The following is a 26,417-nucleotide window of genomic DNA, read 5'->3' on the forward strand; positions in this document are numbered from 1 at the left end:
TAGCGCCTGGGGCAGAGGCTAAGGAGCCATCCAATGGAGCCTTGGCTGCCGGAGGGGAAGAGAGAGACAGAGAGGAAGGAGAAGGGGGAGGGGTGGAGAAGCAGATGGGCGCTTCTCCTGTGTGCCCTGGCCGGGAATCGAACCCGGGACCCCTGTACTCCAGGCCGATGCTCTACCACTGAGCCAACCGGCCAGAGCCCCCTCTCTCACTTTTTAAGGATCCTTGTGATTATATTGAGCCCAGCTGGATAATGCAGGATGCTCTCCCTATTTGGGGGTTAGCAGACGAACAACCTCAATTCCATCTGTTACCTTAATTCTCCATACGTTAACCTAACATATTCACAGGTCTGAAGGATTCGCTTGCGAGCTATTATTCTGCCTGCCATAAACTGTGTTTGAAATTAGCGTCTCTATTCTATTCCCTGCCTGTCACCAGTTTACTTATGATCATTCTCAATTCTATTCATCTGTAAAACGGTAATCAAGTTTATGTTTCACAGATGTGCTGTGGGCATATTCGTGAATTCATGGTCAGATGTTATGAGTTGAAATCTCTTGAGTGCAATGTGCTATACAAGAACAAAGAATTTTTATGAATTTTTTTTAATGGAAAAAGAGCATCACTTACTTTCTTCTGTAATAGAAGTATTTGTTGAGTTACACTGACCTATACCCATAGTAACTTGCTTTCATTTTCAAAACAAATAAAAGTGCCACCTACTCTGATACATTTCACTTGTTTGATATGTTTAAAAGAACTCACCATTGAAATAAGAAGCTATTTATTATTTAGAAATATTCAAATGAACATTTAGTGATCTGTGGCCAGATAATCCTTCTGAATAATCATTTATAAGCATTTGTACATTTAATACCTATTTGTTTCTATCTAAATACTATTAGTAGAGGCATTTCCAAAAGTCACATGCTGGTCTTACACGCAAAACTAAAAAGTATAAAATATTCCCTTTTGCAATTTTGGAAAATAAGGTTCATATGAAATGTCTATAAAAATGCTTACTAAAATGTAAAATCTTTTACTAAAATTTTAGTAGATTACTTGGACCAGTAGAAAAAAATAGTATTTTCTCAGTTGATTATTAATAAATATTAATATTAATAGCTGTGACAACCTTGCAATGACGTGCTAAAACATGATTCACATTGTAATGCTGATGGCCCCAAGGGCAGGCAAGTTCACACTGGATTTGGGAAGATGGTAGAGAAACTGCGGAGCCAGAAAGTGGTTAGCCATTCCTGTTTTAATGGAGTCTTACAATGATGGAAGAGTAAACTGGCAGGGAAAACCACTTCTCACAGCAGCAAGCAAACAGACCATAAAAAAACAGCCCCTCACACTGGCAGGCAGGCAATTCACCACCTAACCTGAGGACAAGCACCCGTAGCCTTACATGAACTGTAGACACATGGCTCTGCCACGTGCTTGTGCACTAATCAGGCGAAGTACAAGCAAGCAAGCCTAACACAGATGTTTTACCAACATTCTACCCCTTTAGGATTGCTCGTCTCACAATCTACACACCAGGTATCTTGTGCAATGGTCCCTGTGTGAGGAGTGAGGTACATTACATAAACAGACTATAGCAACCAAATTACAAAGACATAATCTATACCAAAAATGACAATTACAAAGGTGCCCTTCACAATGTCTCCCTGAGTACTCTCCCCAGGGAGTTGACTGGAGGCCCACCTCTAGCCCCATACCCCATGGTAGGCAGGATGACATGTATAGTCCAGGGCTATGTCCATTGAAGCCATAGAGTGTCCTTGGTGATCTCTGCAACTGGGTGAGAGCCGCTTCCCAGTGCAGGAGGGCCTCCGCAGGTGCTGTGGCCCCCTTCCATCAAGGTCTCTTGTTGTACTGCCCATAAGCAGCATGTCTATCCAGCAAGGAAGCCAATGCAACCACTCCTGTTGCAGTCCATTACACTCTTCTTCAAGAGCCCATTATACTGCTCAATGATCAGTCCGCGATAGACAGCCCAGCTGTCTGTGCAAATCACCAAAGTAAAAATCATTACAGGCAACTAGCCATACGGCTCTTTATGAATGGGTCTCAGCACCATTCCATAAGTGCTCTGTTCACTGCCACAACCCCATCTAAACTACTCAGCAAGATCACAGGGCCCAGGGCCAAACACATTCAAGGCCTGTGCCACCCTGACAGTTCTCTTGGTTTCTGCTGCTGCAGCAAAAAAGCACCTATTATCCTCTAATGCCAACACCTGCTGCACATTAGATTGGGACCAGTGGATTGCCAATTTTATAGGTGGCCTCTGGTACCCCACACATCCAAGTTAGACAGGTCCCTCAGCCTTCCCCCTATTCAAACTGGGACAACAGGTCTTGGGGATCCACCTCTTCCACAGCTGTCTCCAACAAGTAATCTTGCAACTGTGTGATCCAAACGCCAGCCATTTTCTTGGCAACTGCCAGAGCTGCTCGCTTCCCCTGCTTTTTTTTGGTTAGTTTTGGGGGCAGCATGGGCAGCAGCCCGCAGAACTTTATATAGTTTTGTGCTACCTCCGCTCCGCCCAACTATGATAAGTATGTGTAAGTACATTAATGGTTTGCCCCACATAGGCTCAAGATAGCCACTAGTGACCCAAAAAGAGATGATGGGACATTATAGAGAATAAAGTCCCTCATCCCTGCCATAAACCCTCCCTCATCTGGCCCATGGAACCTCAGGTTGAAAGCAGCATTCTTCATACCTAGTTTCCAGATGACCTGCTGCTGCAGCTTCATATATGACTGCCAGCAACTCACTGCCCCCCCCAAGTCTCCAGCATCCTGCCAGACTGTGTGAATGGCAGCCATCCCCCATTCTAATAGGGTACGGTTTCCTGGGTTGTCATGGCAGTTCTGAAGATGCTACCTCAATGAGGAGTGCATGGTAATGGCAGATAATTTCCTCATCTCTGTTCCAGACAGCATGGTGCCATCCACCCCTATGTCTCACAACCACAGCAACCAAGCTGCCAGGGGCTCAGTGGGATTCTGCCTGAATTTTGCCCCCAACTCCATCAACTCTGTCTGGGTGTAGGACCAGACCACAGAGTGTCCCACTACCTGTGGAGGGGGTTGTGCCGGCCCTTGAGGCACTCTTGGCTGCTGGGTTTTTACCTTCTGGGTGACCACCGGCTGTACTCTGAGTTTGCTTATGGCAGTTTCAACTCAAACCTCCTCTTCCTCCTCAGAAGAGTCAAAAACGACTAAAACCACTGACTCAGAGCCACTCCACTGACACGAATGCAGCTCCTTCTTCAGCACCTGCTTCAGCTCTTATGGCTGCCGGCTTGTGACCTGAAGCTGGAACTCTAGCTCTTGAACCTGCAGTTGTTTTTCTCACAACTGTTGCTGCCAACGTTGGTCTAAGTGGTAGTCCTGTGGTATTATTTTCTGTTTTGTTTGGGTTGTGGAGTGTGGGGTGTCAGTAACATGATAGTAGTAGATTGTTTTAGCAGAGCTGTCACTTACTGAAAAGAAATACTCTCATCTTTCTATTGTACTGAAGAAATAATTTTTTGGATGGGACAACTCTAAAAACAGATTAAGAAACAAAAGAAGAAACAAAATCTGACTGACACAGCAGCTTCTGTGGGCACACACCTCTCTCCCGTAGTCATGATCCTTTAATTATTAAGGGGGAGTTCCTATTTGGTACCCTTGAATAGAGTTCTCAGGTGCCTCTTAGAATTCCACAGCTGTGGCCTCTAAAGGAACAAAAGGTGAATCTTCTAAAGATATAGTTTAAAAAAAAAGATACAGCTGAAAGGGCTTGTCGTCTCTAGATTTCACTTTTACGCTCTCAGTCTTACTCGAGTAAAGCAGTTTTTAGCAAGAACATAACAAAAATTTGACCTGTCTTACAAAATATAGAAATAGATCCAAATAATAGCATACTACTGTTTTATTTACTTAACTGCTGATAATTTATCTTAGCAAGTTCAGGCCAAAAGGTAATCATCAGTTTCTTATTATGGTTTCTCAACTTATTTTTATTTCACAAGGGAGAATTCATTTTTAAGAGATTTTGAATAAAGTTTATTCATAATTGATTATCCAGATATGAATAAATATGAATTCTATGCTTATAATTTTATGCAATGCATATTCCTATAGATTATTAACTCTTACAAATTTTACCCTTAATTTTTACATTTGTATCGAAAGCAAGATTAAATGCAAAAATTTCTTCTTTTATTATTGCAACTCAGAACTTCAACTGCCCCTCTGACTTTTTGTCATAAAAATGTAGAAGCATGTTTTATTTATTTTTATGAAGGTGTTGGGAAAACAGCTGTGGAAGGCTTTCACTTTTGCATTTTGCATGATTAGTGCATGAACACATGGCAGCACTGTGTATGCATAGCCTATGTAAGGCTGTGAGGTTTTGACTCAGGGAAGATTGCAAATTTCCTGCCCATCACTGTGAGGGGCCATTTTGCTGTTCATTCACCTGCTGCCATGAGAAGCGGTTTTTCCCTGCCCGTTTGCTCATCCTTCATTACAAGAATCTATTAAACAGGAATGGCTCAACACTTTCCAGATCTGAAGATTCTCTACTGTCTGTTCAAATCCATTGTGGACCTGCCTGGCCTTGGCCACCAGCATTACATCTGGAGTGGTGGGCAGGATTCAGATCAGATTGGTATGGAGCCACTGACACCCTTGAAGGGTGGGAAAGAGGAGTGGCGGTTCCCTGTGGTTACCCTGCTGCAGGCTGGGGGCTGCAGGCTGGTGATGTTTCTACAACCCTGTGAGAAGAAACCGAAAGCTCTGTGTGAGAGGCTGCACAAGGTTAAAAGCTCCAGGATGAGCTGCAGACCGAGCATCAACAGCAGCAGGAACTGCAACTGTTGCTGGAGAGGGAGACTGACCAAGTTCTAGAGCTTCAGGGTGAAATGCAGGCTGAACACCAATGGCGCCTGGAACTGGAATAGTCACCTGAGAAGGAAATATGGATCCAAGAGTTGCAGTTTGGCCTAGAAGCAGAATGTCGACACCAGCAGTAGTTAGAGAAACAACTGCAGATTCAAGAGCTTAGTCTCAGCTTCAGGCCAACAGCTGGCAGCCGCTAGAGATGAAGAGGGCGCTAAAGAAGGAGCTGCGCTTGTGCTGGTGGAGTGGCTCTGAATTGGTGGTAGCAGGCGTCTTTAACTCCTCCTCTTCTGGGGAGGAGGAAGTTTGAGCTGCAGTTGCCATCCACACACTCAGAGTCCAGCCATTAGTCACCCAGAAGGTAAAAACCCAGCAGTCAAGAGTGGCACAACCCCCTCCACAGGTAGTGGTCTGGCCCAATGCCCAGACAGAGTTGATGGAGTTGGGGGCAAAATTCAGACAGAGCCCCACCGAGCCCCTGGTAACTTGGTTGCTGTGGTTGTGAGACAAAGGGGTGGATGGCATCATGCTCTCTGGAACAGAGATGAAGAAATTAGCTGCCATTACCATGCACTCCTCCTTGAGGCAGCATCTTCAGAACTGCCATGGCAACCCAGGAGACCATACCCTATTAGAATGGGTGATGGCTGCCATTTGTACAGTCTGGCAGGATGCTGGAGACTTGCCAGGGGCAGTGAGTTAGTGGCAGTTGTATACTGAGCTGCAGTAGGCCCTCTGGGAACTAGGTTTGAAGAATGCTGCTTTCAACCTGAGGTCCTGTGGGCCAGATGAGAAGTACTTATGGCAGGGATGAGGGACCGTATTTCTGCAGCATACCATCAGCACTTTTGGGGTGACTAGTGGCTATCTTATGCCCCTTTGTGGGCTTAAGATCAACACTGTTACACATATGGTAGCAGATTTAGGGGAGCTGAAGGCAGCACGAAACCATAAAGCTGTGTGGGTTGCTGCCCATGCTGCCCCCCCCCCCCAACTCACAAGAGAAACAGGCCTGTAAAGGTTACCTGAACCCAGATATGGGTAGATTTGATTGTGGCCGGGGAAGTTAGGAAAAAAATAGATGGGTCATCTAATAGAGTCCTGTTAGAGCTTTGGTGGCAACTTAAGCTGCAGCGGAGGTCCCAGCCACTGGAAAAATGGGGCAAGAGGGTGGTCCTGGCAGCTGACAAGAAAATGGCTGGCATTCAGTTAGCACGGTTGCAAATTACTTGTTGGAGACAGCTGAGGAAGAGGAGGATCCCCAAGACCTGTTGTCCCAGTTTTGAATAGGGGGGAGCCTGAGGGACCTGTCTAACTGGGATGGGCCGAATGCCAGCAGCCCCAGGTGAACTTAGCAATCCACCGGTCCCTTTCTAATGTGCAGCAAGTATTGGCATTAGAAAACAATAGGTGGTTTGGCATCAGAGTACTGTCAGGGAGGTAGAAGCCTTGATTGTGTTTGACCCCATCAGGCCCTGAAAGCTTGCTGAGGGGTTTGGATGGGGCTTGTGACAATGAATAGAGTGCTCATGGAAAGGCGCTTAGGCCCATTAATAAAAAGCTGTATGGCTAGTTGCCTGTAAGGGTCTTTTACCTGAGTGATTTGTACAGACAGAGGACAGCTGCAGTATCATGGACTTATCACTGAGCAGTATAATAGAGTCTTGAAGCAGCAACATTGCAACTTCAATAAGAGGGCGACACTGGCTCCCTCGCTGGATGAGCATGCCACTGTGGACAGTACTATGAGGGACTCTGATTGGGGGGGAGGTATGGCACTTGTCGCATCCAACCAGTTGCAGAGATGCACCAAGGACACTCTCTTCAATGGACATGGCCCTTTACTTTACAGGCCCCCCACTTATGACAGGTGGCCTTGTTGGCACTGTGGGGTGGGGGGCTAGAGGTGGGCCTCCAGTTAACTCCCTGGGCAGAGTGCTTAGGGAGACATTATAAAGGGCAACTTTGTAGTTGTTATTTTTGGTTTAGCTTGTGCCTTTGTAATTTGGTTGTTGTAGTCTGTACTGTTTATATTTATGTAATGTACCTTACTCCTCTCATAGGGACCATGTCGAAAGATCCCTGTCACATAGTTTGTGAGGTGAGCAACCCTAAAGGAGAGGATTGTTGGGAAAACAGCTGTGTTAGGCTTGCTCGCTTGCACTTTGCATGATTAGAGCACGTGGCGGGACCACATGTGTATAGACTATGAAGGCTACAGGTGTTTGACTCAGATTGCAGATTGCCTGCCTGTCCACCAGTGTGAGGGGCTGTTGTGCTGCTTATTTGCCTGCTTCCATGAGAAGAGGTTTCCCCTGCCTGTTTGCTCGTCTGCCACTGCGAGAGTCTATTAAACAGGAATGGCCCAATGCTTTCCAGCTGCGCAGTTTCCCTATCATCAGCCCGAATCCAATGTAGACCTGTCTGGCCTATGCCACTGGCATTACAAAGTGGGATGAAATAAAAAATAATGGAGATTGCTACTATTTGCTACGCTGAAGGATAAATATCTTAATGACAAGAAAGAAGTGAATATGTGTCGCCCTCAGTGCCACAAGATGGTGATGGATTCATTACAAAAAAATAGCTGGATTTATTGATGTCACCCCATTAAAATTAATAAAAATTTATTTATAAAAAAATAGCTGGATGAAAAGTTGACATAAAGAGTTGAAGCAACTATATAAAAACTATAAAAGCTGGGGGTGGGGGGAAATGTAGTAAAAGGGAGCAGGGAAAAGATACAGTGCCATCCATGGAAACCAGCTCAGTCCCTCTCTTTCTGGCAGAACCCTTAGAGAATCAATAAGAGGCTGTGAGGGAGAGAGCAAGGTGGCAGTCAGCAGGGAATGCAAGGCAGTCCCAACACGCAGATGAGGAATGGTAGGTATGTAGCCGTAGGTCATTCTGGTAGTTCTTTTTACGCAGAAGAAATCTGAAGCTCCATTAGTTTAGTTTAGTTTTTATTTTATTTTTTAGTGATTTTTGAGAAAGAAAGAAAGAAAAAAATACAGGAAGGGAGAGAAAGAGAGGGAAGAGTGACAGTGAGAAGCATCAGCTCATTATTGCTTCACACTAGTTGTTCATTGATTGCTTTTCTTACATGCCTTGATGGGAGCTCAAGCCAAGCCAGTGACCCCTTGCTCAAACCAACGACCTTGGGCTCAAGCCAGTGACCTTAGGGTTGTATCAATGATCCTGTGCTCAAGCCAGCAACCCATGCTCCAGCCAACAACTTTGGGGTTTTGAACCTGGGACCTTAGTGTTGTAGGTTGATGCTCTCTATCCACTGCACCACCAGTGGTCAGGCAAAGCTCTGAGAATTTAAATAAAACTTCCTAGAGTTACTCAGCTAGTAAATAGCTGGTCCAGAGCTTGAACCCAAATCTGGCTCTAGAATCTGAGCTATGAAACACATTGAACGCTAACGTCTCTCAAAATTTAGGAAATTTTGTCCATTCTTCTACAACAGAAAATACACTACACAGAAGCCACTTCTTTGTTGCTTCTATGATGTCCTTTAAACAGTAACAGGGGGGAAAAAAAGTCTATATATTATTTTAAAAAGCTATTGGTTCCCTAAGTCATTAAGATTTAAATGATAAAATATGTAAAGTACTTACTATGCCCCTCAAACTTCTTGTCTTGCAGCCCCCCCCCCATCTTTATTGTGAGCTGCTCCTGCCTCAAGCCCTCCCTTTATTCTCTACAAGGCCATTTCTTGACAGGGAACATTATTACCCTCCCCATGAATATCCCAGAGCCTGAGGGTTTCCTTTTACCGTTCTTAATAAATTGCAATTTGTTTTTATTTTTGTGTGTCTTGCTTGCTCCCACACTCCATCCAAACAGAAAACTCCCAGGAGCTAAGGAACCTGGAGGCCTTAGGTTTCTTTTTTATCTCCAATGTTGTCATAAATTTAGAAGCTAATCAATGAATGAATGAGAGGAAGGCAGGAGAGAGACTAGGGAATTCTGAAACAGCAGTGGGTCACATTTAAGATGTATTTTTCTCTTTTGTTTAAAGCTATTTTTAAAATGTCACCTAATTCTTAATTCTTTCTCTGGAAACAGTTTTACCATGTGGGAAGTATTTGGCTTTAAATCCTCAAGATTAATCCAAGTTTTTCATTAAAAAATAGGAATCTCAGAATCACTTGACTTTTCTCTAAGGTGAAAACTTTAGAGCAACTTAAGTAAGCTTCAAAAAATTTTTTTAAAGAAATTGGCCCAATGAGTATCAATTTTTTTAGTAAATGCTATGCCATCACTTAAACAATTCACCATGAGTTTACTCCAGAAATACCTAGTTTGATATTAGATAACCATTTAGCCATGTTTCAATAAAGATAGGATCTTTTCAATGTTCTATGTTTTCTACTGGATTCAATTATCATGTTTTTAGGTCTTCCTGACCTCACCAAACAATAAATAAATTGTCTCCAACTCTATCTTTCCTTGGAAATACAATAAAACTAATTCAGAATATTTCTATGTAAAGCATACCAAGGTTTTCACATGTGTTGCACAAAATCTAATATTTAAAATTTATTCTTACTTATATTTAAAAGGATCTCTCAAAATAGCTTATGGCCCTTTTGTTATAAGCCAAAAGTATACCTTGTTTCATTTCATTACAAGAGGCTTGCTATTGAGAAGGTGTTTTAAGTGGAAAGACAGCTGCCAATATGAGGATAAACTAGAGAATTAGAGTGTTATCTGGAACAGCTGTGCAAGGTAATGTTTTGACTTTATAATTCATTTATTTTTAGGTTTAAATGAATTAAAATATATAGCACTTACTGTGTCCCTGAAACTTGATCTACTCCACCCCTCCCACCACCATCTTTATTTATTATGAACTTTTTCAGGACTATATCTCAAAATCAAGAAATACAATCAAATCCTCATTTTCTAATTGCCCACATACCATTTTTCCTCATCTATAAGACACACCTTTTTTCAAAAATTTTGGGATCTAAAACTGTGTGCGTTTTATACAGTGCTTGTAGTTTTTGTTTGACTTGTATTTCCCACTTTTTCATGCTTGTTTTTATGCTCATTGTTGAAGACAGTGATTCAACATCAGACACAGATGAGGACAAGCTAATGGATGGGAGTTTTGACAGTGATGAGGAGTTGTATAAATTTTATGATGAATAAAACTTGAGTTCAAGAACTTTACGTAATATGTTATTTTTCAAAATTCAGACCCCCAAATTAAGGTGCATCTTATACCTGGGAGCATTTTATACATGGGGAGATATGGTACTATTTTCTTAAATGTTTTATTTTCCCTGGACACTTGATGTTCTCTGACACATATTGATCATACCCGAATTGCTATGATGTGAAGGCCAGCATTTGGTTTTTTCAGTTTTGAATTATTCTTTGCTTTTGTTATTTTTGTTTCATTGTTTGTTTTAATTTGTGGCATGCATCACCAGCTGAATCATGACTCCTCAGAACCTGAGCTGAGTCTCACTCTCCTTCGTGTCTGCCACAGGAGATGTGTAGACCTAGGAGCTGACTACCCAGAGTCAGATGTGAGGTTTGCTGAAAAAGTCACCCAGAGTCAGCAAAATAAAAATTATCTGTGTGCCTAGGGTGGAAATCTACCAAAAAAAAAATTATTCTCAGACACAATTGTGGTTTATACCTGTTGTTCCGGCCTAATTATTAATGGTGTTCCCCTTTCAATCAAATCTATCCCAAGTTAGTGGAAAATTATATGCCTGATCTACCTATGGGAGAAAGCCTTGAATTTTAGCATGGTCCCACGTCTTCCTTCATCTGATTCCAAGCCAGTAGCCCACCTTTTCTGTGGCCACCAGGGATATTCCTCAATGAAGAGAGAAACCAAACGAAGAGGAGGTTGACACAGCTTTGCCTCTGATGTGTTCCGTTTACCAGATTGGGCACATAGTAGCTGCTCAGCAAATGCTAGAGTGAAAGCTCTCATAAGCCTGTCAGTGGACGATTGGATGCTACTCATCTACAATGTGCTAGGCCGAGGGGTTTACAGAAATAGGTCACAAAATCCTCACAGCAACCCCCCTCAAAGCAGGTACTGTTAGTATCCTCTTCTTCCCAGTAAAGACAGTAAGTCGCCCCCACCCCCGATTAAGAAATCTGCAGTTGGCAGCCTGGCTTCAGACCTGTGCATATGACCACCATGTCCCAGTGCTTTCCGCATGGCATGACGTCCCCTCTTAGCCTTGAACTCTACGTAAGAACTCATTTTGTGGGAATCATTCCTGCCCCACACCCCTTCGTGGTAGCAGTAACAAGGGCATTTAGGAAAGAAAAACCTTGCTGACTCGAAGGCCTGGGCTACCACCTGACGTCTCACACAACCTAGCTTTGTTATTTGAAAGAGAAGTATCAAAACACAGTCCTGGTTTTTCAATGACATTTCCTGTAGAGATCATATGAACAAAGTGAAGAACTCACAGGAAAATGTATGTGGGTCCAGGCTGTCCCTCAAAAGCAAGCCCTTGCCAAACCTTAAACCAGCCCCAGACAACAGCACCTACACTCAGTTTCTCTGTGGGTTGCACACATCAAACACAGGCAAGGGGGAAACCTACAGTTAATAAAGTCGACAATTTTAATGTCTAGCAGGTCTGCAAACTAGGAAAATATGTGTATTGGCTGTGAGGCAAGTGGATAAGTGAAATAGATTATTAAATAGACTGTTCACAAAAATTGGGTATTTCCACATGAATATGAAGTGGTAAAAAAAAAAGAAGCATTTGATTTTTTTATTATTATTAAATAAGAACATCAGAAAAGCAAATGACAAGTCAAAGAAAGTTGTTTGTTTATGCAAATGAGATGCAAAACCAACTTTTATTTCATTGGTGAAAACGCCCTGTACGAAAGGCTGAAAGTCCTGGAGTATTTGCACGTTCCTCGACCCTCTGCTTTTAGTGAGCGGTGTAGTATTTGTTTGCCATATTAGGGGGAGAACTTGTAGGGGTCCCCAAACTTTCTACACAGGGGGCCAGTTCACTGTCCTTCAGACCATTGGAGGGCCACCACATACAGTGCTCCTCTCACTGACCACCAATGAAAGAGGTGCCCCTTCCGGAAGTGCGGCGGGAGGCCAGATAAATGGCCTCAGGGGGCCGCATGTGGCCCGCAGGCCGTAGTTTAGGGACACCAGCTAGAGCTACCTGGTACATCTCAGGTGGTGGGTATGGAATTGGGAGTGGATGGGTAGGTCAGGGCTGTCACTGTCTTGAAATTCTTCATCCTATTACCTTTCAGTTTGATCTTGTCAGTTGGATAGGACAGTTGTGCTTGTGCTGAGGGCTTGGCTCCTGGGCTCTTGTGTCTCGGCCTCCCACTGCTACACCTATTTTGGTTCTTAGTGCCCGGTCTCCCGGCACTCGTGCTGCTGGGTTTTCCTCTCCCCCGGCCCCCATGGTGACATCTGGCAGGACACGGTGGCAGCAAACCCTGCATGGGCTGACAGTGACACAGCGCAGTCAGCGGGTGATTTTGTCAATGAAAGCCTCTCTTGCACCTATTAAAGCCCACAGCGTGTCCCGTGCGGAGGTTGCAATCCCTCGGCATATATAGGTTGGGATGGCAGGCCTTTGGGAAGGGGAAGTTGGCTATTTCACCCAGAAGAGTGGGGTGGAGGATAAGGTACTTTGATTCTGAGGATGCAGCTGATGGGAGAGGGTCCCACGCAGGAAGGCAAGCTGGGTAAGGAGAATGGGATGGGGTGAGAGTCTGCATTCTCCTGCCGAACTCAACATTAAATAGACAATACATACCATGTCAGGTCTAGACAGAGACTGTGGAAGAAAGAAAACCTTTTATATTTTAGTGTCTTTAATGTCACTTTCCCCCTACTTATAAAAATAGGGGTCCTGCCTTTCGATTTTGCATGGTGTGGCCTGCAAAGTATGTCATCAGCAATGGGTAAGCTTCTGTTTTCAATAGTATTGCTTCCCCTACTCTCACTGAACTTAAAGCAAAACCCTAAGAAAAAGTTTCCAATGTCTTCCTTGGTGGAACGTACCTTTGACACGCTCTTCTGGAAAAAGGGGTGCGTCTCTCCTCCAGAGTGAGCCGGGAGAACGACGGAGCAGAGCCTCTGGGTGTACACACTCCTGGATTCGGGGAAAGCCCTCTTTTCCCCTCCAACCTTTTCCTGTCCCACTCCCTTCCCCACCTCCTGTCTTCCTAGCAAAGCTGAAGTCTCTTTTCCTATTTAGAGGTTCCTCTCACTGCAGCACAGAGAAGAGCAGCTTGCTCCTCACTGTCGTCATCAATTTCATACAACCCTGAGCAACTACTCTCATAACGAGCCAACATAAACTCGAATGTCCCTTCAGAACACGTCTATGACTTTAATCCCGCCAATGGTGATGATCCCAGTGGCTTTTGCATGAGCAGTTGCTCTGAGGTATGAGGTGGCTACGCCTCTAAAGACCATTTAACCTGCGCATTGTCCCAGCTCACATGGGGGCCAGTGTCTGCAGCTGCCTCGCAGAGGCTGAGAGAAGCCAGGGTTCGCTCAGAGGCTCAAGGCATAGCAGAATGTTCTGTCAAAATGAATGTTGGTTCATTTTTCATCTGGTTTTATAGCTCTTAATAGAAATAACCACTGAACAGTGTAGGGTATGCTTTAAATTATTTTTTTTAAGTTAAAAAGAAAGGATTATTGTTACACACAAAACCACATAACCTGTTATAAGAAAAAACTTCAAAGGAAAAATCCAATTCTATAGATAGACTTATCAAAGTTGAATTTGGTGGTTCAAGTTGATTGCTTTTCAAAAAAAGCCATTTGCTTTCTTTTGCTGAATGCTGTTTCCCAAATCCCTAATCATTCTTTCATTTTCTTTCTTCAAAGCCTCACACTTTTTACTCTAGCCTTAGGCAAACATTGACAGAAGGACAGATTCATTTATTCTTTCTGAAGATGTTTATTGTGCAATTACTGTCTCCAGGTTTAATGGTACAGATTAAAGTATGTACTCAGTGTGGGCCAATTCCGTGTGTTTCTCAACCCACCACATCTTTCTAAGGGGTTTAGAAATACTCTAAAAGGTGGAGGTCTTATATTAATTGGTGATGATTCATAATTCTACAGCTATTCATTTTTATGTACAACTAGGGGCAGCATGCTCAGTAATCTGAGTGATTTATTAAAATTATTAAAGTTTTCTATTCATTAACTTAGTAAACAGAGTAAATTTAGTGCAATCCTGTTATTACTTGTGACTACCGTGTCTTCTTTTTGGGCTTCTGCCACCATGTCACTTTGCAAAGCTTTGACTACCACATGTTTAAACAGACAGCAGAATTTCCCCAATTTTCTAGAAAAAAAACCCCATCAACATTTTTCCAGAAGAGACACCCAACTTCCTAAAAGGACTTCAGTGATGTTTCTGAGTTGGTCAAGACTAACAATGGCTGCTGTTCTCTAGCTTTTGACTCTGTGATTACTTTAGGGCCACTTCATTATTGCATTTGGTGGTGAGTTGTTTTGTTGTTGATAGAACCTCTGGAGGGATGCATCTCTTGCATCAACAAGTAATAGGACTGCTCATTTTCCAGTAACTGGGCTTCAGAATAGGTGTGGACGGTGTTCTAATATGAACCATTTGTACCGCGTTGTTGAAACCAATTTGCTGTAGTGGTGTCAATTTGTCACTAAAATGTGAGAACCGGTGGTGTGGGCAGGGAACAATGTTGGTGATGTGTCCTTTCAAAAGTGTGCACTTTCTGGTCAGCAAAGCTTTCCTGTCTCCTTCGTGGGCCAGCAATGGCGGGAACTGAGACGTCAGCAGGCAAAGGCTGCTGAGACAGAACAGCAGCGCTGGGGGCCCGCTGGAGGTCTGTGGGCTTACCTCCTCCGTGGCCACACTTAGAGATTCTTTGTTCAGAACTGACTGTTGGGTGAGTGGAACTTTCTGCTTGAGCTTAAAACACAAGGAGGCTTTTCAAGGGTTATTTTCAAACAGACTTTACTCAGTGTTAAGGTTAATGAAATAAAGCACAGGAACAGTCTGCCAAATGTTAAAAGCTAAAGGGAATACTTAAATTTGGATTGTACCCACTCAGGTCAGATTATAGCTAAGTGTGGCATGTGAACACTTGCAGCTGTAAAGAAGAATTGATAATATTTCTCTATGGAGATTGCCATGGGCATGGCCTTTTTTTTTTTTTTTTGCAGGTTTTGTGAGCAATTTTATTCTTAACTTATTATGAGTCTTGTTATGTGCTACATGAGCTTCTAATAAAAATAGTTACCTTATTTCATCAAATTGTAAAGTACCTTTAACTATAAATAATACCACTATTTTATCAAAAACTAAGAATAAAATTGCTGATTAATCACACTGCTTCTGCATCCCTTAGGGCCTTTATTTTATATTTATTGAAAGAGCAACCTGCAATTCATTAATATATACATTTTAAATTATCTATTTTTTTTGTAAAAAGATACTTTATTTTAAGTAAACTCTTTATGCTAGAATAACTCTAGAGAAAAAAGTTGCAAATGTAGTACAGATAATTTTTGAATACTTTACATCCAATCTCTTCTATTCTCAACTTCTTGTGTTTATAGGATACATTTGTCACAACTGATGAACCGATATTGATATATTGTCTAATGTTTCTCACATGGTGAGCCTGGGCTTTAGGTTTGAGAGAGGAAGATATCTATTACAAAAATAAAAATAAAAATAAGCAAAAGAATAGTGAAATTACTGTTAAATATTCTCCACCTTGGGAGTTTAACTTTTCTGCTTTACCTTTTGGTTCAGTAGCCTTGCATTTCCATACCACATCACCCTTTGTGCCATCAAGAACACTGGTGTGCCCTGGCTGGTTGGCTCAGTGGTAGAGCGTCGACCTGGCGTACAGGAGTCCCGGGTTCGATTCCCAGCCAGGGCACACAGGAGAAGCGCCCATCTGCTTCTCCACCCCTCCCCGTCTCCTTCCTCTCTGTCTCTCTCTTCCCCTCCCGCAGCCAAGGCTCCATTGGAGCAAAGTTGGCCTGGGCGCTGAGGATGGCTCTGTGGCCTCTGCCCCAGGTGCTAGAATGGCTCTAGTTGCAACAGAGCAAAGCCCCAGATGGGCAGAGCATCACCCCCTGGTGGGCATGCTTGGTGGATCCTGGTCGGGCGCATGCGGGAGTCTGTCTGACTGCCTCCCCATTTCTAACTTCAGAAAAATTAAAAAATAATAATAATAAATAAATAAAATAAAAACACTGGTGCTACAACACTTTAGAAACATTGCTCAACTGAGTTTCCTTCCAAATTACTATCCCTCTTTTGACAGTTTTGAAGCTGTCACTTTCTTGACCTTTTGGGAAGGTGTCTGGCAAGAATGGTATGATCTAGCCCCTAACAAAACATTTGCAAGCCAGTTGTCTTTAGCTTATGGAGAAGGTAGCTCTCCATTTGCTGCTTGATACCTTGTGGTTATTCAGTAGAGGATGAATGTTTTCTTATGTAATTAAAATAGAACAGATTATGTGTAGGAATACTGTATTAACATGAATTCATTCACTGAAATTGCAAAGGATTGCTTTCGTGATCCTCTCTGAGAACAAGTGAAAATAAAATTAAAGAGGACAAGCATATTCAGTCAAGTGAGGAGATACCTCAAAGAGGAAATGGTCATAGAAACTTAAACCTGGGGCCTTTGTGAGCAAGTTTGTTCTAACTCACTATTCTGGTAAGGCCTTGTGCTTAAGTAAATGTTCCCGGTAACGTTCCCAACTCACTGCTTCATTTTAGTTATTCCTATATCATTGGCATTAAAAAATACAATATAGTTGGTTACATAATTCTTTGTTTGTTTACCTAAACCTTATCCCAGGTACTCAACCGCAAAGCTGGAGCAAGTTACAAAAATAGAATCATAGTGTAACATTTTAAAAAATATAGTAATAAAAGGAGGAAAAAATAAGGGTAGAATGTTCTGATAAAGCCAAGGATAATTACCCAGTGGAAATGTACGTGTAGGATCCTGAACATTTAATAAAGGTGGTTCAGATATTTTAAAATATATTTTATCATATTAAGGAAGTACATCACTGAATTCTTATTAAAAATTAGTAATGAATTTTGCCAAAAGTACTTTCAGCATCTGTGGAAATAGATTTATTTCTTTCCTCCTTATGTTACATTTCTGGAATAAACTACACTTGTATGGTATTATGTGCTTGTCTAGTGTCTGTGCTGCCAGATTCTGCTTGTCAACACATCGTTTAGGATATTTGCATTGATATTCGTGAGTATTGTTAGAGAAAAAACATTATTCAGTAGCACTTATTAAAGATGGTAAGAAAGACTTTGTTCAAGGAGGCACTACCTCGATAGTATAGGGCCGTGATGGCAAACCTTTTTCTAAAAACCACCCACTTTTGCAGTGCTGGTCAACCTGGTCCCTCCCGCCCACTAGTGGGCATTCCAGCTTTCATGGTGGGTGGTAGCGGAGCAACCAAATGGCACCGCGATTGGCCTACCAGGAAAGCTGGAACACCCACTAGTGGGCGGGAGGGACCAGGTTGACCAGCACTGCAAAAGTGGGCAGTTTTTAGGAAAAGGTTTGTTCCCCATCATGGGTATAGGGATTACTGCAATGGGGTCTTAACAGTAGAAGAGAGAGATGGGGCTCAACTCCAAATCCAACAAAGAAAAGTGGAGATTTACAGCCAGGGAACAGGGCAAGGGGAGGTCAATGCGTGAAAATTACTAAGAGGAAACACCAGTGTAAGGGGAATTCTGGTTAAACTAAGAGGAAACACCAGTGTAGGGGAATTCTGGTTAAACTGACCTAACAGGATTCTTGCTGAAGGTAGGCTAGGATGATCAGATACCTCCTGAGGCGATGGTGAAGGATAAGGCACTTGATCAGTATCAATGGTGATGTGGTGTGGAGGATGGGGATTTCTGCTAAGCCATCTAAGCTGGCTTCTTCCCAAAACCAGACAATGCAGAGGTGAACACAGAAACCCAAAAGTCAGGCCTGATTGAAAAAGAGCTAAGGAGAGGTAAAGGTCAGGAGAAAATCTTTATCAGTATGGTCTGTAATTTTTTTCTTTTCTATGAAATTTTTATATTTTGGAATCTGTGATATTTGCTTTAAAAAAAAAGATCTGGAACATTTTTCTTACTTTTAGTATGTCCTCAGGACCTTTTCAGGTGAGAGCTTTTTTTTTTTTTTTTTTTTTCAAGAAATCCTCCTCATTATCATAACAGCTAAAATAATATTAGCACTCTGTGTGTGTTAGGCAATGCTGCGGGTTACTCATCACTAAGAACCCCTGTGGCCGGGAACTGTGATTTTTCCATTTTGCAGATGAGAAAGCTAACAGTGCACAGATGTTAAGCGCTTCACCTTGTGCTGGTAACTAGCTGAGCCGGATTTTCCAGGCTCCAGAGTCCGTGCTCTTATGCCCAGAAATTTAGTTTGACACGAAACCAAATTGTGAAAAAAGATGGCAGAGGTAAATAAATTTTTTTGTCCCTTAGTTGATTTCCTGGTTTATCTTATAGATTGTTTGTTTGTTTGAATACACTGAATGTGGCAGAAATAAACCTCACTATGACAAACAGTCAACAAGGTGGCTTGCAATGCAGATGTCCTCTGATAAAAATGAAAGAATTGGGATTTGTCAAACAGAGCAATTATGGAAAGATTATATATATCATCAAAAAAAATCTAGAACGTTATAAAGTATTTCAATAGTAGACTTCTTTAAATAGTAAACTGTCTCTATGTTCCACTGTAGGGTATTTAAAATATTAAGCAAATCAATTTAAGTAGTCTGAAACGTTGTATAGGCTTAACTATTAGGAATGGAAAGTTTGTTAACTGCTTTCCACACAAATTCTCTTAAATTGACATTTTAGTTAACACATTTTTTTAAATGAAAAAGAAAGTGTGTATTTTGGCAGATGCTGTTGCCACAATTTCTGATCAGGCTTCAGTTGTATATATTCCCAGGTTGCTACAAATCCAGCAAGAATTTTGTAGCTCAGAACAGAAATAGAAATCTTTTTTAGTTATTTTATTTCCCCATGTCTGTGTTACTAATCAAGTGCAAAAACTGCCGAAATGGATGAATGTTGAGAGTTTTTAATGAGCAGAGAGAGCCAGCCCATGCACCCAGGTCCTCACATCTGTTCCAGTTTGTAATCGGCTAGGATAGCCTTTCCTTTATGCGAAATGACTGTGATCATAACAAAAAGTACTTTTAAATTGTTTGTATAACCATAGGTCTTGGATCACATATGTTGTTTTTCTAGTAGTTCAGTTTTTTTTTCTTTAAAACCACTGAGACTTAGTTGAATTAATGTGTATCAAGAAAGGAAATAAAAGGCTAGCTCTAGGAGAATTTGTTACAGTGAGAACAATTGAAGAAGAGTAGAGATCTTTGTTTTCTTGAAGTAAATTCCAGAATTTTAATGAAAGGGCATTTGGAGGACTAAATGAAGATAGCAACCTAATTTGCAGGACTGAGTGCAAACTAAAAATGAAAGGTCCCTGGTTCAAAAGACAAACCAAAAAAAAACAAAAACATTAAAGGCTCTAAAATATAAAGTTGTTCCCTGTCTTCCAGAGTATCCCAGCTTGTCATAGTGTTATTTTACTTGCTACTTAATATCATTTAAGTAAATAAAAGTTTAAAGTTTTAATTAACAGCATGAAATTTACCATTTATCATTATATTGTGCAATGCCTGTTTCAAGTGCAAGTGTAAGAGCCTTTAACTTCTAAGCAGGATCACTGAAGTCACATAGTTTTGTAGTTCATCCATGCATTTGTATTTCATTACCAGAAAAGTGGAGACATGCAAAACTAACTCAGCTGTTTTCTTCATTTCTTTAAACGTGCGCATTCTACCAATACTCTGCCTTGACTTGCATAGGAGTGAGAAAAAACTGAAAAGAAATGGAAGTAGTGGTGGCTCTAACTGTCCCTTCTACAGCATCATTTTAGCACAAGTAGAAGTAACATGAGTAAGAAAGAACATGATAAGATTCCTTGGTCATTTATGTTTCTTAAAATGCCATTGCCTTCTTCTGCATTAAACCAAGTTCTGGTCTGAATGGGAAGTGTGGCCTCAGAGCTGTCGTGTTCTCTACCAGGCTCCCTTACTCGGTCATCGATGTAACCTGCTAACCTTGTTCTGCGTTTGAGTCTGGCTGAATTTTGTGCTCATGAGGCAACTGCAAGATAAACAGGCAAAGCTCTGAGATCAATTCAAGCAGTTCCCTGGTTTACTTTATGCAGTGGCAATTACCCCAGCAGGTTATAGCAAACAGGGCTGGGTGAGGTGGTGTCCAGGAAATGACAAAGATTGGAGTCCTTAAAAGCAGTTGAATTGCCAGGTTGCCTTTGGCTGAGATTGAGGTCAATTCTGTAAAATGTTGAGTGGTGAAGACCTCTGTTCCGGACTCATGGAAGGGAGATATTTAAACCCAGAATAAAAACAAAATAACCATGTGAGATCTGCCTGAGCAAGGAGGAATGAACTCTTGTGGTCTACACTAGTGGTTTTCAACCACTGGTCCGTGGATGAGTGCCAGTCCACCAGAAATTTCATGCCAGCCCACAAAAGAATTAACCACTCTGATGTTGACCAGCATAAAATTTCTGGCAAACTGGCACTGGTCTGCAGACCAGCAGTTGAAAACCACTGGTCTACAGCATCCAAATGGAACTTGACGTTCCATTTGGAAACATGCACAGAATGAGTTTCAGGGTCCAAAGTTACTGAAGAAATATTGTAGATAATACCCATTAATTAGTTAATCTAGTAGAACTGCTTATAAAATGCTATTTAGTATACCCAAAGTGTATTTCTCTAATTATTTATATTTAAACTAATCATTCATCTTGGGAACATCAATTTAGAAAAGATCATTTGATAAATTATTAGCTCATGATTGAGTCAGCACATATTGATTATTTAAACATCATTTTATTTAAAACCTAAATATTTATAAACAGATTATTAATTTATTTTCCATTGGCAAATTTTAGGTGACAATTATAGCAAGCTAAAGTGATTTTTTTAGAAAAAACAATTATTCAAAAAAATGACTGATTAGATATGATAATTGGCTGAGAAATTATGTAACAGGATAAAAAATAAGGCATTATAAATACTTGTATTTCCACAAAAGTAAGCAATTTTAGATTATACAAGTGACATGACTGACCCGTGTGTCTTATGCAGGTAGGACTTTTCTTTCTCTGATTTTAGGGTCAGGCTGACCCTCTGTGAGGAAGAGGGTAAAAGAATAGATATGATCTGATAATTTAAAAATCTATGCAGCAAAAAGGATTGATGAAGATGTGACATGAAACCCGTGTCTAGTAAGATTCTTTTAAGACCTATTCCCTATCCCTGTCCATTTGGTTTTGAAAATCTGGATTTAATTTCATTTTAAGAACTGAACTAAACTGACCTCTTCAGGAAGTATTAACTTTCCGAATTTCTGAGTCCTTTCATCCACTGTGGTTATGATGACTACAGCCGGGGAACACTGAGTCAGGACATGGGTGTGCAGTCACAAACGCTGCTTGTTCTCAAAGAATTTTATTGATGAATAAAGTTATCATTATTTGCAGATGCGGAGCCTAAATATCTGATCGTTGTGCGACCTGCTCCTCCACCAAGTCAAAAGAAATCATGCTCAGGTATCTCTCGTTCATTTTGTTTTTTTACTAACTCTAAACTATGGCTTTTCATCTCTTTTCTTCCCTCAGAGACCCAGTGCCTTGGGGAGGCCTAGAGAACGTAGATTAGAGGATGAAACATGCACAGCAGGATCCGGGTCAACAGACTGGCAGCACAGCTGGTCGTAGAGAGGGCGCGGGATCCTATCCCAGCACCAACACGTGTGAACTGCAGGGCTGGAGGCAAATGACTGAACCTCTCTGAGCCTCCTGGCTGCAGTCTAATTAGGGTCACTGTAAGAATTAAATGAGTTTCTGGAGATGCCACACTGAGGACAGGCCTGGCCCATAGCTGAGTACTCAATAAGAGTTGCTCCTATTTGTCTTTATTTTGAAATGTGTGAATGCAAACCTGCTATTGTGCCTTTCAGATTTTAAAGGCAAATTTTGATGTCTTGCCTTTGTTGAAGGAGACTGTTTACATTTCAAGGGCATAATTCATTTCTCTGTGTTGGATTAAATGGATTGGAACTTAGGTTTTATTTACTTTTGATCTCTCCTTTCTAAACCTGTTCTACTTAGTCAAATATAGAAGGACTCCTTTCATAAAACGGCAGTGCAAAACCCATCGTCCCAGGGTTAGGAAGTCTCGAAACAGGAATATAGATACCATATGAATAAACAAGCAGAAACATGTCCACACGACTAAAGGAAGGTTAAAATCCTCCTTGAAATTGTCCCAGTTTCACTACTGAAGTTTCTTCTCAGATCAAATAAGCTGGCCATTGCTATAAGGAAGGACCAGTACAGCTGTGAATGTGATTTTACCATCTGCTATCATGCCTTCTTAACTCCATAGATAGAGTTGATCTTGTTTTCTAATGTTCTCAAAATAATTATTTCCTAATCATACTTTTATAGTACACTGGAGGCCACACACACACACAAAAAGAATCTTTTTTGTTTTGTTTCCGTTATGTCTTTCTTAAGGTATGAAATGGATAGGGAGAGCATTCAGATCTTTAAATACACCCGACAACGGGCCCTGGGCGCTATGTGTTGTCTTCTAGGTGTATCAGCCAGGCTCGGTTCCCAGAAATCAGTGGCCTCCGTCCCCTCGCCTCCCTCCTCCTGTTGTTTTCACTTCTTTTTTTTTTTTTTTTTTTTTTGTATTTTTCTGAAGCTGGAAACGGGGAGAGACAGTCAGACAGACTCCCGCATGCGCCCGACCGGGATCCCCCGGCACGCCCACCAGGGGCGACGCTCTGCCCCTCTGGGGCGTCGCTCTGCCGGGACCAGAGCCACTCTAGCACCTGGGGCAGAGGCCAAGGAGCCATCCCCAGCGCCCGGGCCATCTTTGCTCCAATGGAGCCTTGGCTGCGGGAGGGGAAGAGAGAGACAGAGAGGAAGGAGGGGGAGGGGTGGAGAAGCAGATGGGCGCTTCTCCTATGTGCCCTGGCCGGGAATCGAACCCAGGTCCCCCGCACTCCAGGCCGGCGCTCTACCGCTGAGCCAACCGGCCAGGGCCTGTTTTCACTTCTTTTAAGAGAAGCAACAAACGGTCAAGCATTTTTGAAAAGCACACATTTCTTTTCCTGACCTTTTATATTATCCCAGAGTACAAGGAAGATTTCAATCACTCCTTACAGCTTGTGAATGATAGTTGTCCAGGCAACTTTCCATACATTTTAAAATAAAGGTACTCACAATATTTCAAGACTCAATTCCAAAATATTTAACAATGAAGTCAATCTTTTTCTATGGGATCCTGGCTTTGTAGTTCACTGAACTGTTTCTTAAGGCAAACATGATCGTAATGCACATATACAGAAATATATAAGGAAAGTCAAAGACAGTGGTTGCACCTTAGTAGCACGTTGTAATTTCATTTCATTTCATTTGGGGACTTCTATGACACTGGCTTTGGAAGTTCTATTTTACTTTGTGATGACCAGGGCAGGAAATGGTTTCAACTTGCTCAGGATATAATACCCCACCTTTCCTGTCAGACAACAGATGGAATTTTTGTTCCTGTAATCTGCATTTGCGAATAAGATAATGACTAATGGATTCATTTATTTTATATTTGCACCTACCATAAGTATTTTAGTTATTTAATCATTTTATACTCAGTGGAATAATTATTTGATGGTCATGCAAGCCTCAGGTTCTCTTGGTGGAAGAAAAAAAATGTCTTTGGTCTCTAAGTGGCATTATATTCACACATTGTGAACTACACCAATAATGTAGTAAAAAGAAAACTAGATACAGGAAACTTAGATTTGAGTCTTGACCTTGCTTTTGATGTGACCTTGGCTACCCTTGAAACTTCTCTAAGCCTATATTTATCTGTAAGATAAGATTACATTAGTATTATCAATACATTTATGAAAATCAACTCGGGTAGGAAAAGACACAGAATAGCTAAGGACTTTTTCAAAATACATGTGTCCTATCCCCTCAGCTCAGATTCAAATATGCCCCCTTCCCTAAGGAAGGCCACACTTAAACCATTTGAATCACAATCATAAAAGGTCCTATGATAGGTGGACCTGGGAAAATTTACAGTGAAGTATAAATGCATGTTTGCCACCAAGTAATCAAAAACTATTACTGAAAATTATTTCAAATATCTTTTAAAAATTCAGCTATGTTATGGTGAGGTGATTTGTTATCACTAGGTTATATGTAATCTGGGCTCAGATTTTATTATTAATTGAAATAACAATTTGCAGAAATCAAGTAGAAGCAACAGCATAGCACAATTGTCAAGGGCATTTGGTTCAGATAACCTCCACTAAGCTCATTCAATGGGTACCTTTCTACCCACTGGTTTCCGCTGCATTAGATGAGGATAACACAAGTTTCTCTTATAGAAAATACAATACCCACAGTCTCATAAAATAAAAGGGGATCCAATGGGAATACAAATGATATATGTTTTATGTTAGCTCTATGTAGTTTTATTAGGTCTGCTACTGGATTTCTATTCTTTTCACTCTGACTTTATTCCGGTGAGCCAGTGCTGGTTTGCATGGTTGAGGATCTTCACTGTTCTTTTTCACTATTTCCATTCTTGCATTTTTAAATATTTTTGAAATTGCAAATGTCTGTCCCCTATATACTTAAAAAGAATCAACAGTAGTTTATCAGCATCACTCAAGGCATTGCCCAAATCTACTTAGTCCCATCAGAATAGCTCTGCTTCCTATATTAGTCCTACTCTTCCAACATTATTAAAAATTAAAAATATATGCACATTTTCCATTTAGATTTTCACCATAAAAATATATTCTTATTTCAATGGCATGATGGATTTTGTACCTTTAAATAGGTTTAAAATATATATATATAATATATATATATTGTATATATCCTACAACCTAGATGTTAAGCTTTCATTTCTCTTCTTAGATATTATTTTATACTAATTCACAGTACTAGGGGAAAAAATAAGTGTGTTTTTATTTCTTCTGTAGAAAGAAAAATGAAATGTGTATATATACATACACACATAAATGTATACATGAATACAATATGTGTATGGAAATGTGTGTGTTTATCTATTTCCCTGCTAATAACCAAGACCTCCATATTATCCTTGACTCAAGAAAATAAAAAATATATACAACTGGATATAGTTTATATGTGTATATATTACACATACATGAATACACAAACACACACAGCTGTCAAAAAGTAATATTTCATTTGATTCATGCTTAAATTCACTGTCAAGGAGTTAGTAATATTTTTGCATTACATGGAAAGAGAAAAAACTTAATACTTTCGCACTCTTTATCATCTTACCAAATCATCTTTATGCATTTTATCTGAATCATGAAAATACATTACATGTTACCAGAATTAACCTGTATGTTACCTCCATAGGCAAAAGACGCTCTCGCAAACCTCTCCAGCTGGTGGTTGGCACTCTGACACCAAGCTCCGTCTTCCTGTCCTGGGGTTTCCTCATTAACCCACACCATGACTGGACATTGCCGAGCCACTGTCCCAATGACAGGTAATTAATTATAATAGAGGACTTTACTTTTCATCCGAAAACTGGTGCTTGCTTTACTAGTATTTCTATTTGCTTTAGAAAAATGCATTAATATCAGGAACATCAGCATTTACAGATCACCTCTTAGCTGTCCAGCCTATTCTGGGTGTAAAGGGAATGAAAAGGCTTCCCCATAAGAGAGTTATCACCTAGCTGAATAAAAACACGTTTTTCTTAACAAATAATAAACTATAAGGAAGAATAGCAAATGGGGAATGTCAGTGAGAAGTGAATAAAAGCTGAAGGCAGTTAGGAAGGACTGTTGAAAGTTGGAAAGGTGGATCTCAGAATGGAAAAAGATGGATCTTTGATCTGTCACTTGAAGAAGGGCTAGAAGCAGTAGTTCTCAAAGTGAGGTCCCTAATCCACGTCAACACCACCTAAAAACTTGTCAGAAATGGAAAATCTGGGGTGTCCTCTAGTCTTACTGAATCAGAAACTCTGAGAGTAGGGCCTAATAACTTGTATTTCAACAAGCTCTCCAGGTGATTCTGATGCACACTTAAGTTTGAGAACCACTGGCTTAGGAAGCCTAGAAAACTGGAAGTACATACATACACAGGAGAAGTATAGGCAGAGGAAAAGCACAGAGTTGGAAATGAAGCTATCATCGTCTTTGGCAAAGCAAAGTGAGAAAAGTCTAAGTGTATTTTTCAATTACTGTCACTCAGCCATCCAACACATGTATTTGGAATTGTATGCTGGGTACTGTGCTAAATGCTGAACCATAAATCTAAATAGGTTGCCTGACCAGGCAGTAGATAGAGCATTGGAC

General features: G+C 41.1%; 1 protein-coding gene across 2 annotated transcripts in view; it reads left to right on the plus strand.

Annotated features, from left to right (window-relative positions):
- Positions 1-26,417, plus strand: part of ABI3BP (ABI family member 3 binding protein) — a 254,121-nt gene that overhangs the window by 68,415 nt on the left and 159,289 nt on the right. For both annotated transcript variants that reach the window (XM_066240657.1, XM_066240658.1), the window contains exons 3-4: positions 21,532-21,600; positions 25,471-25,603. In XM_066240657.1, the coding sequence (XP_066096754.1) occupies positions 21,532-21,600; positions 25,471-25,603 (202 nt within the window). The remainder of the gene's footprint in view (positions 1-21,531; positions 21,601-25,470; positions 25,604-26,417) is intronic.

This window comes from Saccopteryx bilineata, chromosome 8, assembly GCF_036850765.1.
Source record: "Saccopteryx bilineata isolate mSacBil1 chromosome 8, mSacBil1_pri_phased_curated, whole genome shotgun sequence".
Lineage (NCBI taxonomy): Eukaryota > Metazoa > Chordata > Mammalia > Chiroptera > Emballonuridae > Saccopteryx > Saccopteryx bilineata.